A 17,040-nucleotide genomic window follows, 5' to 3' on the forward strand; every position below is an offset into this window, starting at 1 on the left:
TTCGGTGCTTAGATAAACGTCGTACGTTCGTGGTACCTTGTACTGTGAACTTCATAAACGGAAAGGTCGATTATTCGACGACGCATCTCAGTCACAGGTCACAGTGATAGCCAAGCAGCAAATGGATCAAATTTGAGTTCATTAGATAATATTGATTCTGGAAAAAAGCGCTAAAAGCATAAACTCATGGCTCGGCCCTTTGCCATATTGTGATGCATACGATACACAATATACAGCCATGTTTGCACCTGACTCCGTACCCGTACCTGGAAACGCCTGGTATCTTTCCTTGATCAAATTCAAAAACCTTGTTTGCCTGCCAATGCTTCCGCCGTGTACAGCTCAGTACGTAGTGTAGCTGTCATGCCCGTTTGAGTCAAACACCTAGTCCAACAGAGAATGCAATCGCATGCGTGAGTCCTGTTGTGAGCGAGGTTGTGTTTGAGACTGCGGCTGGGACTGATGCTGCACCGGCGAGTTCGGGGCAGTGGGCAACTGTCTTTGTCCTGGGATGCCGTATGGTGAAGGCAGTGCCGGCTTGTACTCGCTTCGTTCCGTAGGCTGTCTATCCTCGTAGGAGGAGAGAGTGGTGGTGCTGATGCTTGGGAGTCTGGAATCAGCCCTTGGAAGTCTGGGATCAACACGGCTGGAGAAGTGACCGCGGAGAGGCGGCAACTCAACAGGCCTGTAGAGATTGACAGAGTGGTGAGCTGGTGATGTAGTGTAGTTGGATCCAGTTTCGGACTCGGCGGACTCGGATGAACAAGGCGAAGGAAGAGGAGCTTCAACCCATGATCCAACAGGGTGGCGCGTGATAGGGCCCGAGATGGGCGACAGGTGTGGTCCTGGGATCTGGTGGCATGGTGTTGTCGAGATAGTAAGTCCATGTCGGTTTGCAGAATAGAAGTCATCATGGCCCTGGGTGGCACGGCGACGGTCGGATCGCAGGCGTCTGTTTTGGCTTCCATTCCACCAATTCTTGACAGCATTGTCACTTCGTCCATGGAGGCGGCGGGCAATCTCGGCCCAACGCTTTCCAATCTGTGCTACAAGTTGTTCGATGAGGGCACCCTCCTCAGCTGAGATGGGTTCGTGGTTGAGGCTTGGCTTCAAGTTTTGGTGGTAACGCTCGCGGCATTGCTTTGGTGTTCTGGAAGACAGGTTCTGGGCGATGCGAACCCAGTTAAGAGGGCCATGGTCTTGAACGAGGGCCATTAGGTAATGATCCTCTTGCTGGGACCAAGGGCCTCTTCGGTGAGGGGGAGAATTCGTGTTCATGTTGGCTGTGTGTGATGAAGACGAAGTGGTTGTGTTGTGAGAGTCTTTGGGGGTGGGGATCTTGTCCAATATATAGGACAAGCAAAGGTAAAAAAAAAAAAAAAATATAAGTTTGCACGCTGGTTGGTTTGTGTTTTGTTGATTAAGATTAGAGTTAAGTCTTGCTTGATAAGGGCAAGATGAAGAGCAAAGGTTTGAATATAGAGTTGTGAAGTTGAGTTAAGTTGTGTTGAGATGAGATGAGATGAGGCTCAGGGGAAGAGATCTTGATTCAGAAGGAGGGAGGTAGGGTGATAAAATATCCGTGAGAAGAGGAAGGATGATGGATCGATGGATCGATTGGGATAGGATAAGATGGGGCGGAAGGAAAGTATGAAGCGTGTGCAATGTATGGGGAAAAGGAACGTCGTGACACCCGGTGTGAGGAAGAGAAAGAGAAAGGGAAGGGGTGTACGATGTGAGATGCGAAGGGGGTGGCCGACCGAGCTTCTGGCTAGTTTCCATGGCTTCTGGTAGCTTTGGCTTTCTGGCACCTCGGTCAACAAAGTTTCTTGATCTGCCACCAGGATGCCTCTGCCTCTGCCTCTGTCCGCTGTCGAGTTTACTGCATTGCATTGCACTGAAGTGACCTGAAATGAACTGAACCTGAACTGGTTTGCGCTAGGCACGCTGCATAGTGGCGCTCTTGACCAGGGGGGGCGTGAATCTGGGTTATGTCAAATCAATCGGGGTGTGTGGAAGATGGTGTGTGGGTGAGGGCATGCTAAAGTCTGTAGATCCCCACAGGGCGTGAAGCTAAAAAGCAATCGACCTGAACTGCCCGAACCCGGTCCTTACGTATCCATCGCTGAAGCCAGTGGATACTTTAACCTTCAGTGGAGGGGTGAACCCTACCATCACTCAACGACAAGGTCTCATCTCGTGACGGGATTGGTTAAGCGCCTCGACCCGCTGTTGTCAAAGCGATATGGAAGGTAATGAATGAATGAGTGAGTGGTTGATTAACTGGTATAGATAGAGTAGGTAGAAAAGATGATGATGATGACGTTGTTGTTGTTATTGCTGGATGTCACTCTAATTACCACTCTTACTGGTACTGTTGCTGTTACTGTCAACTGTCGCCATTAATCTCGTTGTGGCTATCGCCATTGCTGTTGGTTGGTTGGTTCAAAGCGTTGGCCGGATGCGATGAATACCCTCCTTCCTTCGTCCGTACTCTCCATTGCGGATACCCGTCTCGACTCGATTCGACTCGACTCGACTCGGCTCGACTATCTATAGACCCTGCCACTATCGCTATCACTATCGCAACCAATGTCATGGAAGAAAACCTGGTCTCTCTACGGGTCCATCGCGTCGCAATACCTTGCGTGGAATGCCAACAAACTCCAGAGTCTCGTCCAAAGGCAAACGCAAACGCAGTACACACTGTACTGTACACTTACAAACATCTGTGAACGGCCCTTACCCGGCAATATCGACTCACATGACCATCAGTCGGCATAACAATACACTTGACTTTGGCCTCGTCAAGGGAGGCTTTGCCAATGAACCAACAATCACTCATAAAACAAACTCAATACCTGGGCAGGTGAACAACAGTGCATGCTAACGTAACCGGATCCTGTTGAGCGTGCACGTTGAGCTTCATGGGTTGCAATGCTGTTGGCTCTCCTGCCCTCCTGTTTTCTCCTCATCGTCCAACGCACCCGGTACCAGACAAGCCCTCTCCTTCCTATTGATGGAGAGATCATGTAGACGGGTATAGCGTTGCCCGGTAGTAACTGGTCAACCTACTTGATGGCCAAAGTGACAGTTCACATAACCATAGCCATGGCTGTCAGTCATCGGCCCAACTCTCTCGGACTTTGCCGTCAAGCCAAGCCACCGAAACCACTCTTCCAATTCCTGCCTCTGCTTTCCTGGTTGCCTAGAATCATCTGTCGCATTAGGAAAGTATCTTGTCCACCAAACAGAGTCGATTGCAGGTTTCACCTTTTCATCTTGTAGGTTCTGGCCCTCTAGGTTTGCTCTGACTCCTTCTGCCTTAATAGGACTTTCACCATCATACCCTCACTCTTTTCACTTTGCAATGGCCAGGAAACAACGACAAGGCCCATTTCTTTCTTGATACGTCCATGTACGTAAGTTTTCCTGCCTACATTCGCACCACTGCTTGGCCTAGACGGATGCACTCAGGTGCTTGTTTCACACGACACATCACAAACCTCTTCTGCGATCTTCACGCTGGATAGAGCCGGTGAGAACTTTTGTCGCTCTAGCTGTGCTTATAGTGCTTTATACAGACTTGGCGTGCAAGACTCGGCATGACATGGCATTCCTCATACCGGGTACAGATACATTGGACCTGTTTCCAACCACCACCGGCGCACAAACAAATGCTTCCGATCGTAAGTAGTGTTATATAATCCAGTATATGGATTGCACGGAGCACATAGCAATTAAAGTGACTGTTAGTTAGCTGATCAAACTGAGTCGTTTCGTTTCAACGCCAATGACCCATGCTACCACGGTTCCAGGCCTCACCGTCGCCATCGCTGCCAGCGCGTGTGCTGTGGACCTTTTCAGTCTGCGCATAGGCACTCTAGCGGAGAGAATGGAACGGTTAGGACCAGGGTCAAAGGTAGGGCGATCATCGACAACGGGTGGCTGCTGTCTTGAGCCACCAGCTTGGGATCTTCGGGCTTCAAGGACGCTACGGCATTCGCTGCGCTGTTCTGTTCTGTTCTCCTCTGGTCTGCTCCCACAAGCATGGGTTGCCGTACAGTCAATACGTTCAACTTGGGCTTGCGGCAACTTGGGCGTCCCGGCAGATCGGTGGAGTTCATTGCAACGCTTCTGTCATTTACTAATACTACATACCACGTCAGAACTCTTGACAGTAAACCTCCGAAGCTGTTCGGCTTGAGCTTGGCTTGGCTCAGGGAGTTTACGATGAGGGTGATGGTGATGGTGATATTTATGGTGCGCCCGTGCTTTTGTGTCCCAGTTGAGGCAGATGCATTCATTCATATGCAAATCGGGAACAGGTGAGTACATCGACAACGACTAACTGGCTGGCTGGCTGATTGCCATAGTCGGTCGACCCTCACCTTACTTTGATTGAGAAATAGGACAGCACATGAGCTACCTGCTACCAAGCATAAATATATCTAAGGGTATCCCTACTTGTGCTAATCCCTGGTAACGGTGACCTTCCAACACCTGACTCGTCTGATCACCCACCGTTGCCCTGTCACGGCAAAATAAGATTGCTGTCATCCCCCATCTAGAAGATCTGAGGGCAAATGTCGTATTCCGTCTAATTGTAAATCTCAACAGCGAGAACCCTGAGACCCTATCGCTTCCTACCCTTTCTTTTCCCCCCTAGAGTACATGCTAACGTTGGCTATTATAGCCCGCCCCCGTCAAGGTCTCTCCAAGATGCGGAGAATAACAACATGGCCATGGCCAGGATCAGGATCAAGAGCGAGCAAGGGTCATGGTTTAGTAGGGAACCACTACCAAAGAACGAAACGAAACAAAACAAAAACGGGCGCGGCTAGGCTCGAACTGGGAAGGCCCTGCAAGTCGACAAGGCAAGATTGACAATTGGCGTCCGTTGAGCTCGGATCAGCCCACGCATTCGGGATCACAGCGCAGAACGCTCAGGCATAAGGGAGGACCACCCAATTCATCATCTCAACCAACTGAATCCCTCCATCTGCCTTGAGTGACGACATCTGACTCGCTCCCCTGGTCGTGGATGCACTGCTGTGAATAGGGGAGGGAGAGAGAGAGAGAGAGAGAGAGAGAGAGAGAGAGAGAAGGCTGTGTTCCCAGACGATCTTCCATCATTCCCCAATTGCCGGGTAGTTCCTCTCCTCTCTCGGGTGTTGGCCGTTTCAGCGGGTTTCTGTCGTCATAAGGGCTCTCTGTCTATCCTCTCTCCATACCTCCTATATACGACTCTAGAAAATACTGCTCAGATCAGGGGATAGATTACTGGTGGGCAGGGCAGATGACGATATTGCCAATAGTCCCTCCCCGCTCAGACCGTTGATGGAGCCCCTAATCCAACCTGGCACTCTACCGACTCCAGGTGAACCTCGGCCACTAAACACCAAACACAAGAGGGAAAAGACGTTGTGGCGTCCGGCCTCCCTTGGAAGTACCAAGCCTTTTTGGGATTGCGCCAAGAGAAACGGACAACGGCTTTCAGCTCAGCTCAGCTGCTTTCTCAGTTGACATCTCGCTTGTCCAATAGCACGTCGTCTTCCCCTGTCGTGTTGCACAGTTTCCTCGCTAGATACCCTGATTCAGCTCAGATGTGGTCACATCATTTTCCTTTTACAGTTTCTCCTCTTCTCTGACCCAGCTGTTTCTGTAACCTCTACCGAATGTGTGTGTGTCGTGCTTTATCAATAGGAGGCCACTCACCCACCCTATACCTTTGTACGTACCTGAAACTTCACCACCAGATTTGATGGTTGATTCTGACCCCCTTTCGTTACACTGCCGAGTCCATTTCTTGATCATCGACCCTCCTTGCGTACAAGCGTGATTACTACAAACACTTACGTCTTACCTGGCTGCTTTAGTTAGTAGTTTGATAGCATGGATGGGTACACGGAGCTGCAATTGACACAAAAACGCCAACATATGCAGGCATTATCGGTTGCAAGTGGCAGGGTAGTTATGCTTTTGTCCACCCAGACTTCTGGGTCGTCCCAAATAAAGTGGATTAGTCGGCATCGGCCTTGATGGTTGTTCGCTTCCATAACCGGGCAACGCAGCGGGTGGCGATGAACTGGGACTTTCAGATACACACACAAGAACCCATCCCTCAGCTTGCCACGAGCGACAATGCCCAACCATACCTTGGAATCTTGAAATATGAAAATATGCTCCAAACGCCAGTCCTAGCCAGACCCATCGTGACATGCCGTGGCTGACCCATGCATCCCCTTGCTTGTTCAAAACGCCAGACCGGCTTCTCGCCATGTCCCCTGATCTGACGACCATTCGTTACATGCCATTATCAAGTAAAATCACGCCCGTCGACCTTGTTCATAGATGGATATCACCACCTTCGCCAGCGACCCATCGCCGCCATGCTTCCTCATACGCCGTCTCGACATCGTCAACCCATCTTCTGGTGTTGAATAGTCCGCAGTGCCACTTGCTCTCCCACAACAACTTGCGAATCTCGGCCAGACGACCCTCCCCCTGACCATAGCCGCTCGCTGATATGGTGTAACTGAGCTGGTTGGCAAGCTTGACTGCACGCTGCTCGTATTCTTTTTCATCGCCGGCAATCAGTTCGGCTGCGGCCTGTCGACCTTCGTCCGATTTTGGCAGGGCACCTTTGAGGATTGATGCTGCCATTCGAGAGCACATCTTGTATGGATAACGAGGAAGCGTGAGTAAAGGCGTACTTGACCAGAGAACATCCGCCGCTGTTGTATGAGCATTGCACTCTGGGGTGTCGAGAAACAAATCGCACACTCGAGCCCTTGAGATGTGCTGACTTTTTGGCGCAACGTCAGTAAACAACAAGCGGCTGGCAACTTCCTCCCCGGCCCATTCCTTTGCTGTCCGCCGCAGGTTCGCTTCTCCTAATTCGGGAAATCGAAGAAGCCATATCACCGCCTTCGGAACCTGCGCCAGTATTCGTAACCATGTTCTGAATGTAGTAGGTTCGATCTTGACGAGTTAGTAACAAATTCAAGGAATACGTTGGGTTTTGGTAACCTACCTTGTACAACTGGTTGAAGTTGCCCATGATTATAGTGTCATCGGCCAACGCAGGGAATATTTCCTTTCGCATCTTCCAGCGACGTTGCTGTTCTTGTTCCCAGGTGATCGACCGTTCACCTGCGTCGCAAGATTGGGCATGATCACAGCAGAAAAACGTATCTCGGCAGAATATGATGTTCTCCGAGTACATCCAATCCTCTCCTTCACCCTCCGTCTCATCCTGGAACACGTCGGTAACCTTTGAGTTTCCACGCCAGTGTCGCAGGGTCTCGGGAGGAATGGCTGTGCTATCTGCTAATATGTAATCGCACCATTCAGCACCTAATGTACCGGCAAAGCCCATGAATGACATTTGGACTGGCGCAGGTCGTGCGGCAAAGACCTCGTTACGAGCTCCTCGTGTATAACCGTTGAGATTTACAAGAACGTGAATCTTATCACTAACGATCTGTTCGACTAGTCTGTCTGCAGGCCAACTGCTGGCGTCGCGAAAGACAGGAGCCTCGCGTTCAATCTGCTGTCGATGGACAGACCGATCACTTGCCGTTGTAGCATAGCAAAATGCACGCACACGTTGGGGATCATGAAATCCAAATACCGATTGCATTCTGGAAAGATCCAAAGGCGATTAGTATTTCTGTATACATGCGCATGATATTGAGAAGACTTACAGGTGAGCGAGAGGGTGATTGTTAAAGTCTGATGATACATATCCAATGTTTAGATGAGGGTTTGGGGGAGGAGGCGGAGGATAAACTGTCGAAGGTAGCCATGGCAATCGCAGCGTGGAGCAGGATATTCGGATTCCATTGCGCTGGGAAATGAGTCGTATGTCTTTTGCAGATAGGGGACACGTGAATGTGTGGAAGGGCAGGACCGTAGGCGCTGAAGGTACTGCGAGTCCGTTGGGCAAACGAAGCCGAGTATACCGAGCGGGTGCTTGGCTACCAGATATGTAACGATCACGATACCACTTCCATTGAGTTGCACGAGTCGCACGCTCTATCAAGCGAACCACGCGCGCACCCTCCCATCGCTGGTTTTTCCACTTCCTCAGGCCTTGCTGAACCTCATGTGATGTGCCCAAGCCAAGATCTTGAATCTGTTGCGCCAAAGCAGCGATACGGTTATCATCGAGAATACCACGCCCCCAATGCGATCCCTCGCTTAGCTGACGATTAATGGTGCGAATAACACGGCTGACGAGACCATCATCATGCCCAGTAGCTCGAGCATCGATAAGCTGACCATCGTCATCAACATGCCATCGATCGTACTTCCCACCTTTGAGTATGACCCCACCTCGGCCCCTCCAGTCGCAAACCGAATTGAGAGCGGTAGAGAGACCGCAAACAGCCTCGGCGAAGTCGGGATTTGAGTTGACTGCCCGTTTATAGTACGAGATTGCATCGTTGATGCGCCCCCTGTCCTTGACAGCGTTGGCGAGGTTAGTCAGGGCAATATCGAAGGTCCCGTCACATGACACCGCCTGTTCGTACATTTGGATAGCCAGATCCAGTTGTCCGATGTCTTTGAGTAAGCTTCCCAGATTGGTATGTAAATGTACGTGTTTGGGATCAAGACGCAGGCCGTAGTGGTAATATGCCAGAGCCAACGCCAGGCCGCTTCCTGGCACAATTCCAGGGATGCCTGGATGAGAGAGAGCATCCACACTTGGCCTTGGGGGGTTGGATGCAGCTTGTTGCACGCCAGCAAGGAGGATACCGACATTGTTGGCTGTAGAAGGACTTTCCTGGAGGGACAAAGATAGATAGTAGAGAGCTAGAATATCTTCAACCCCCGAAGGGCGTCGCAGGATATTTGGTGCCCCTTGCCCAGTCGATAAGGAGTCCTGAAATATCTTTGCCAGTGACAATAGCGAGTTGCTTGTGGTCTGTACGGCCGCTCTCTTAGTTGAGCCTTCAGGCACATGCTGTAGTCCTGGTAGAGCTCCAGTGCCACCGAAAACTAGTTGTGCAGTGTGACGAGCACGCTCAGGGGGAAGTAACAAGGGCCGCGTGTTGTACCCGACTTGCCCGTTCGATGCGAAACCCTCATTTGGCGACAATGCTGTCTGAATTTGACGAACAAGATCCTGTATGCCAGTCATTCGACGACCAACACTGATCAACACGGCCTCCTCGAATGCTTCTGACGCCCTGTTGATTTCTTTAAGACTGTAGAGCATGGTTCCCTTTGCATGTATCAGAGCCAGTATACGCCCATTTTCTTTTGCGGGCAGTGCGTAACCACTTGATGCAAAGCCAGGAGTCTTTGCTACTTGGTCCTGAGGCCCATGTCGTTGATCTTGTACCTGTGTTGTATTAGTTATTTGGTGACCGCAAACCGGAACAGTCTGCATGGGGTCATTTCTGGAAGCTGGCCGGTCGATACCGGCTTTGTGTTGCGAGCTACATACCGAGGAGATTCTTAGAGCGCGCTGGACATGGTCGATAATATCAACGGCTTCCTTACTGCGTTTCTTGTATAGCAAACCAACCAGGTGCTCAACAGCTTCTAAATAACTGGGTTGCACCTCGACAGCTCGAATCCAATGTTTTTCGGCCTCATCTTGACGATTAAGGCAATAAAGAGTGGCGGCTTTGTTCGTAATTGCCTCGACATCGCTGCGAAAGAGTTAGACTAATGAACAGCCACTTGACAGTTCACGTAGGAGAAGAGGTTTACCTCGAGTCAAGAGCAAGAATTCTCGAGAACCATTCCAGTGCCTCTTGATATTGTTCCAGACCATAGTGCAGACATCCTCCCAACATCATTCCATCAATCCAACCCCAGCTGCTCTGTTCGCAGAGATTACTGAGCACTTCCAACGTGGACTTGGCTGCAGTGAATGGAGTCGTATTTCCCATGGGTAAGTAGCTGTTGGAGGACCCATAGAAGTTATGTGCTGAGTGTCTCCTGCTGCTGTATCCCTGGTAGTGTTCATTTTCTTGAGACGGCCTGAAAGGTGCAAAATCGTATCCAAGAGCTGCCTCTGAGATCCTCAAAGATGGCTTCGGAGGCTTGGGGTAAACGAGAAGCCTTGGCGATGTATTATTTCCTGCTGCACTTTTGGTCGGATTTGGTTTTCGGATGGCCTGAGTGCATGCTAGGAGGTCAATATAAACCTTGTGGGCCTGCAAGACCACCTTCTCTCTGAACCCTTGCGGGTTACTCATATGAGTAGTTCCGGTATATGATTGAATGGGCATCCCCAAGTCATTGCCGGCGTGGCCATGGGGTTCCGCTTCAACAACATGAGAAAACGAAGATGGACGTGCGATCCCGTGAACGGCATGATGCTGGAAATGGCGAGGACCTTGCTGTTGGACATGTCTGGGAAGAGCGCCGGACTGGGCGTGGAAATTCCAGGGCATATGAATGGCTGGTTGACCAAAAGGCAACGATTCGTTCATGACAACTGGGGGCGGACAGAATGCCCTGACGTTATATTCGTGAGCTCTTATGACTGGCTGGTAAAGGTTTGGGAACCCAGACGCCTCGGGTTGACCATATGGATTAAACTGCGCTTCAGGTTGAGGAAAGGCATAATAGTTGCCAGGAAATGCGCCGTGGTGCGGTGCGGCATCACCCGCGTAAGCCCAAGTAGAGGACCTGGAACGGGCTTGTAGATGGTCGTCAAACCCTTTGTTACCGGCTGAGGGTGAATGGTGATGGTCTAGATCAGTGGTGAATCGAGGGTGGTGTATTGACGGGCTGGCAAGAGGGAACGCTGTAGAAATTGCCGAACGAGGCTGAAATAGATGTTTTGGAGGTGGAGGACCATGAGAGAAGGGCGATGGTGATCCGTCATAACCGGCATCGATGGTCCCGTTGGGAGTCTTTCGCCTAAGGTGATATTCTTGGCGTTGCGGGTAAAAAGCAGAGCCAAATGAGTTGTTGAGCCATTGGGGTCGAGACGTGCGAATCGCAAATGACTGCTGATACGGCGATGCGACATTATGGAGATGGTGGTCACTGAATGAGGAGGCGTCGTGATTCGGAAATATGGTGGCATCGAAGTTGGACTGCGGCGGCGTCATCGCAGGAGGGGGATTTTGAAGGAGAGGCAACATGACAACGGGGTATATTGGCGAAGAAACAAAACTGACTGAAAATGCAGGACGAAGGGCACTGGTAAATGGCGGCTGAGCATGGCCTGTTGGTCAAATGGCATGGCTGGCGGCTACGCTGGGTATCAAAGTATTGAGTTGATTTGATTGCTGACAAGCATCTGAGCAAGTTAGAAAGGCGAGAGGGCTGCGCCAGCGCAAGACTGGTGGTTTCAAGAATCCGTGAGGAAAGCCTTATTCCGCCTTTTGAGAGCTCTGGTAGGTCGCGCCCGTTGCTCTGGAGAAGGCCTATTGAGTCTATCGCAAATGAAACCGAGATCAAGTCGCACAGTAAGGAACAGTCGCGTTCATGGCCGCAATGATGGGTTTCGAGTCGCAGTGACAGGGCATGAGAGCTTGCTAGTAGGCCCAAAGCGTCAAAGCTGAATCAAGTGGAAATTATGCACCCGTGAATGAAAGGTCGAAGTACGATATTCACAGAAAATACAAGCAAACAAGCTCTTGTATAGGTAATATCGGCAAGTTCGTTTGCCCGACAGGTAGAGGTAGCGCCAGATTGAATCAAGTAAAGTGAGGTACGAGGTACTCGATGTGACTGACCTACGGCCAGGCCAGGTGCCTGCGCCTGCGTCTGCCCGCTGCGGTCCACTTCGAAGCGGGAGAAACGGAGACCCAGAGCTGAGCTTGAAGAGGGGTACCACCATAACTAGCTACTAAGCCAGCCAACAGACTTGGCCTAGCAGGCTTCTGCCACACAGCCCTTGCTTTGTGCTGCCCACCTTTTTCGCCAGACCCACGGCAATCCTAACCGACGATAAGCCAAAAGTCCATTTCGACTCCTCCATGTTTCATGGGATGCGAATCCTGGCAGGAATAAATAGCTGGTTGTCTTTCAAGAGGATTATACTTTGTTTTTATTCGGTGACTCCAAGTCACACGGATATTGATTTGCAGGAATCCTCGACATCTGAACCGCTAGAGCATGCTTGCCAAAGTTATTAGACATGAGCAATCCAATCATGGGGAATGGGTCGGTCAATCATGAAATGTCACATAATGTACCCCGGTCTAGACAAATAAAAGAGAAATTACACCGGGGAACAACCAACAGCTTAAAAGACGGATGGGTTTAGAGCCAATTAAACATGATCATCTTGGATTTAAATCAATGTTCGCTTACTTTGTACCTAGTAGTTTGTCACATGTATAGATGGCTGTTGCAAGGTCTCTAATTTGACTTTGGTAAGTAGGCACTTCACATGACCTCTCGAGACACACATATGATACCCGTCGAGAATGTACATATTGGCGCTTTATGTCTGTACTGGCATATATAATATAGTCGCTCTTGAAGTCATTGCAAGGCATTATAGTGTTCTCTCTACCGTTACTTTTCTGGGGAAATACCACTGAGGTCAGTGCTCTCTTCTCTGCCAAGACTGATAGTGTGTCCCGAGATGTATATATAGCATTCTCTCGGCGTACACATGTGTTATACATATAGATAACAAGGTATGTAAATGTATATCCATGAGGCGGTCATGTAAAAACCTTAAAAGACACAATGCAAGCAAAGTTCGGAATAATGATTGGTTGAACAGTGATTTATTGAACAATTGACTCCTAACACTACTTTCATGCATTGTTGAGTGGAACTGGGTGATCAATTAATGTGGCTTACACGGTCAACACAAGATGCCACGAAAACAGTTTAACGAACATCAAAAACTACACATGGCAAGTCGTCAGACTTCCACATGTTATGTGGCCATGATGATGGACCGCTGCATCCACAAGAGCTTGATAGCTAGTATGCCGCGGTGAGTATTGGGCTTCCATTCCTCTTCCTTGAACAAAAATAGAAATAAACCACAGAGCGTCATGGTAGATTTCAGAGTGAGTCAAGGGTCTGTCACGCATTCACAGAGCATTACTTTCACGATGATTGGAAGACAAATGTGGTTGATGAGGAGACCATCAGACAATGGATCTATTGTTCTTGTTTTGTGGTATTTGGATTCGTGAGAGATCAAATTTACTCCTCGGGGACTGCAAAACATGTTAGTATAAATTATCAAACAAGTGCTTTCTTTTCAGACTTACTGTCGATGTCGCCGCTGTCAATGGCCTCAATGACAGACTGGGGAGGCTTGCCATCAACCTGGCAGCCAACACTGTAGGCGGTTCCGAGAATCTCCTTGACGGTACCAGCGAGGTCCTTGGCGAAAGACTTGTATCGCATGGTGCGGGCGATATCGATGATCTCGTCGAGGGCGACAGACTTGTTGTGCTTGATGTTCTTCTCCTTCTTTCGGTCTCTTGGGGGCTCCTTGAGGGCCTTGATGATGAGAGAAGAAGCAGTAGGGACAACAGAGACGGCAGCCTGACGGTTCTGGATGGTGAGCTTGACAGTTACGCGCAGGCCTTTCTGTAAAAAATTGTAAGCATCTTCCTAGCACGTCGCAACACGTTGGGAAATCATACCCAGTCGCCAGTAGCCTTGGCAATGTCTTCTCCGACCTTCTTGGGAGAGAGACCCAGAGGACCAATCTTGGGAGCAAGAGCAGAGGAGGCACCGACCTCACCACCAGTGGCGCGGAGGTGGCTACAATATGTCAGTTTCAAGTCGACCAAATATTCCATTCACAGAATCAACCTACATCACCTTAACCTCATTGGGGTCGAACTTGGGAGCTGTTCCTCGCGTTAGCAAATAGCCCGTCGAAAAATCGTCCGGCAAGAAAACGTACGCATCTTGGCTGTATTGGTCGTTGAAGTCGGCAGAGGCTCGTGGTTTGCGTGCCGGATGTGAAGGCGAATGAAGGTTGCTCGAAAAAAAGAGAAAAGTTGCAATCATCAGAATCACTAAATGTGTGCCCCACCAAACGAACTTGCCCTAACGATTTGGAAGCGAGTGGGGCCATGTGTACTTAGTCATCACGATCTGGACAGATGTACGCCCTCTGGGATGTAGGTATCGATTATAGAGCTCACAATGTCAAATGCATACTAATCTATTGCTCTTTCCATTGGGATTATGGCCTCGTCGTGGCTCACTATTATCTTTACTAATTCCTACAAAGGTTAAATATCTTCGCGACGTCCATCTGCAAATGCATCCGTGACTTTCACGAAGCTGCCTATTCAGGAGCCACTTTAATTGGCACCACTCACGGCAAGCCTAGATAAATGGTTAGATATATGTAATTTTGATCCATGGCTGGGTGTTGGAATAAAACTTACTTCATCAAATGGTCCATGAAGGTCTGGAGGGACACGTCGTCTGTGAAGATTGTCTGAGCAGTCGTGGCTCCTACACCACCGTACGGGCCAGTCGTATGCGTGGTAGATGGGTTAAGCTTGGACAGAAGGAATCGAGCTTGAGAGCCACCTGCATCACAAACGATGAATCGAGGGAGAGGGAATCGATCAGTGATGAGATCCTAAAAGTTGTGAGTTGAACAGCAGCGAAGAAAAAGGAGCAGGGATTAGACTTACGCGAGCGTCTTCCTTTGGTTGCTCGAGCAAACCAGCAAAGTTCTCATATCCTTCCTGCTCTTGGTATCCAGCCTTCCTCCATTCGGCAATTGTCTCGCCGTGGAAAATCAAGATGTGGAAGAAGGTATCGAGAAGAAGAATATGTGTGGGCTGGATGGAAGCAGAGTCGAGCAAAACAGGCTGGCCGCCGTCCTGGTCAAAGGTGTAGGAGTCCAGAGTGGGCTGAATCATAACAAGTGAATTGCTAACATCCTCATGGTTGAGCACATGTCGGTAAAATGCTGTCTCGTCAGGAGAATTGTTGAACACCTGGAGGAACTGACTTCGTCGGAGGTGGAACATGAACTGCGGGTATAGAGTGAAGTTCTTTTCCAACCGGAAGGATGAAGGGTCGTCCTTTCGGTAATCCGCGAAGCGAGAGCACAACCGAATCAACATCCTGTCGACCCATCGCAAGACATCAGGCCCATCATCGACCTCGGCCTTGAAAACAGCGATGCGCGACATAAGGACAGCTGCAGCCTCTTGGTCGAATGATTGCGCAATTGCTGGGTCTCCGGCAGGGCTGCTGAGGTTCCTGGCAACCGTCGTAACACGGAGATGGAACTGGCCAGAAGAGTGCTGGTAGTATGTCAGGAACTGCATCATACCCTTCTGCGGTGCTTGCTGATGCGTGGCTGGTCCCTGGCCGGCAATTTCGAAGTAAATTCCGTAGCTGGACTTGGGATCAATACCGCACATCTTCCAGGAGCATGTGTTGCCGATACCGCATTCGGATTCGCCAACAGAAATGGATTTTTTGTTAAGGGAGACTGCATGGCCAATGAGGCCTGTAACCTTGAGCTCCTTTGTGGTTAAAACCTCCAGCACGGCGTTGAAACCCATGAGGAGGTTATCGTCTCCATCCTTTTCAAAGATTCTCACAAACGACTGCTTGAACATGGAGGATGTGAAGCTGTCGGTGAGAATCATGTGGCCACCAGTCGAGTTGCATAGCCCCTTCATTTCGAGTAAACCAACTTGGTCTAGACAACCGGCGAAGATGTCGATGATGTGACCATTGTGAGCAGTGCGTTTAGCAAGGTTCTCGTAAAACTGTGTCCCGCATTAGTGATGCATCGAAAGAGCGAACCCAATATGCAGACATACTTTCAGGGCCTTCTTGTAGTACTTGACGTTATCTCGGTCAATGTCATGATGAGATCGAATAGGCTCCCTCAGCTCAGGTCCAACAACCATTCCAGGTCCCTCTGTAGCAGGGCCACCAGCAAACAACATAATGCGACCACCGGCATTCTGGAAAGATGATTCAAGAAGGCCAACAGCAACACTGAGCGCAACTCCAGTGCAGCGGAGGTTACGTCTGTCGTTGGCAACGGGCCAGGGGTCTTTCTGAAGAGACTCGAGGGCCTTGGTCAACTGGAATTCGGCCTGCTGGACAGGCAGAAGGAAGCGAGATGCTGGGCCTGCGGGGAATGGCCGACCAGGCTGGGGTTGCATGCCGGGTCGCACACCAGAGGTAGACAAACCAAGCATCTCCTGGACCTGCTTAGCAGCGTACTCCTTGCTACCTCGGAAGACGTAGGACTTGGCGCATTCCTCGTAGCCGATCTCGTGGACGTGTGCCTATTGAATTGTGAGCGAAACGAGCATGCATGCAGTGGTGCAAGTGAGCCATACCATTGTGCCATATGTGATGAGACCAACAAGAGCATTCTCTGGGAGCAGGCTCAGACTCATGACGAGCGACTCCTTCAAGGAGGCAAGGCTGTCTGCCTCCTGACACATATCAACAACATATAGAAAGATTGGTGGTGCAGGAGCCGGTCGCGACAGGCGGTATTCTATCGTAGTGTTGGCTGGGTGAAGCTCGGGGGGGATAGCGTTGGCGGTGATGTCTTTGTAGTGAGGAGGCAGTTGGTTCCTGGACAGACAGAAGGGGCAGATCCAGACTCTTGCGCGAACATCGACTTGGCTTGGGAGTCAAGTTAGCAAAGAGAGAATCAATCTACCAGACAACCAAGACGGGGTCATACCAGAATGGGTTCAACACTGAACGACAAGGTTGTTTACAAGTGACGGGCTCGAAGTGTAGCAAAGGAGTATCGGGCTTCTCCTTCAAGGGTGTGTAGAGTGCTCCAATGGGCACAACGAGTCTTGAAGCTTCCTGAACAATGTAAGTCTAGGGAAATAAATCAATGAGCAGCCTACGCACCATGCGGGAGCTGGGAAAAACATTCCAACTCAAACGGACACCATCGCGATCCTCAACCTCACTCCATTGCTCCTTTATCGCTTCGTAGTCCATGATGGCGGCAGCGGCAGATAATGTGCGCCAGCAAGCAAGTATACGTTTATGTTGTTTCGAAGAGCGCCTGGCTATGTATCGGGTGTAGAAGCTGGACGGTTGAAGGGATGTCGAAATATTATG

The 17,040-nt window shown here is 50.1% G+C and overlaps 3 protein-coding genes across 3 annotated transcripts, besides 7 other annotated features; all 3 read right to left on the reverse strand.

Moving 5' to 3' along the window:
• Positions 1 to 384: 384 nt before the first annotated feature.
• On the reverse strand, positions 385 to 1,278 carry FPSE_09133 (uncharacterized protein; the record flags this gene model as incomplete). Its single annotated transcript, XM_009262250.1, has 1 exon — positions 385 to 1,278. One exon carries the CDS (start codon positions 1,276 to 1,278, stop codon positions 385 to 387), a length of 894 nt encoding a protein of 297 aa, XP_009260525.1.
• Positions 1,279 to 1,366: 88 nt separating this feature from the next.
• Positions 1,367 to 1,388: a repeat region.
• A 102-nt stretch (positions 1,389 to 1,490) lies between these two features.
• Positions 1,491 to 1,527: a microsatellite.
• Positions 1,528 to 1,881: 354 nt separating this feature from the next.
• Positions 1,882 to 1,931: a microsatellite.
• Positions 1,932 to 2,514: 583 nt separating this feature from the next.
• Positions 2,515 to 2,551: a microsatellite.
• Positions 2,552 to 4,006: 1,455 nt separating this feature from the next.
• Positions 4,007 to 4,042: a microsatellite.
• Positions 4,043 to 4,230: 188 nt separating this feature from the next.
• Positions 4,231 to 4,266: a microsatellite.
• A 798-nt stretch (positions 4,267 to 5,064) lies between these two features.
• Positions 5,065 to 5,106: a microsatellite.
• Positions 5,107 to 6,348: 1,242 nt separating this feature from the next.
• Positions 6,349 to 11,956, reverse strand: FPSE_09134 (uncharacterized protein; the record flags this gene model as incomplete). The annotated part of the gene is made up of 7 exons (XM_009262251.1): positions 6,349 to 6,939; positions 7,037 to 7,646; positions 7,710 to 9,352; positions 9,458 to 9,665; positions 9,727 to 11,197; positions 11,712 to 11,817; positions 11,891 to 11,956. The coding sequence occupies 7 exons, from the start codon at positions 11,954 to 11,956 to the stop codon at positions 6,349 to 6,351; spliced, it is 4,695 nt and encodes a 1,564-aa protein (XP_009260526.1).
• Positions 11,957 to 13,146: 1,190 nt separating this feature from the next.
• FPSE_09135 (uncharacterized protein) lies at positions 13,147 to 16,917 on the reverse strand (the record flags this gene model as incomplete). Its single annotated transcript, XM_009262252.1, has 10 exons — positions 13,147 to 13,160; positions 13,215 to 13,539; positions 13,596 to 13,716; positions 13,772 to 13,939; positions 14,355 to 14,554; positions 14,610 to 15,704; positions 15,759 to 16,235; positions 16,290 to 16,584; positions 16,646 to 16,776; positions 16,825 to 16,917. 10 exons carry the CDS (start codon positions 16,915 to 16,917, stop codon positions 13,147 to 13,149), a joined length of 2,919 nt encoding a protein of 972 aa, XP_009260527.1.
• Positions 16,918 to 17,040: the final 123 nt, after the last annotated feature.

This window comes from Fusarium pseudograminearum, chromosome 1 (genome assembly GCF_000303195.2).
Source record: "Fusarium pseudograminearum CS3096 chromosome 1, whole genome shotgun sequence".
NCBI lineage: Eukaryota > Fungi > Ascomycota > Sordariomycetes > Hypocreales > Nectriaceae > Fusarium > Fusarium pseudograminearum.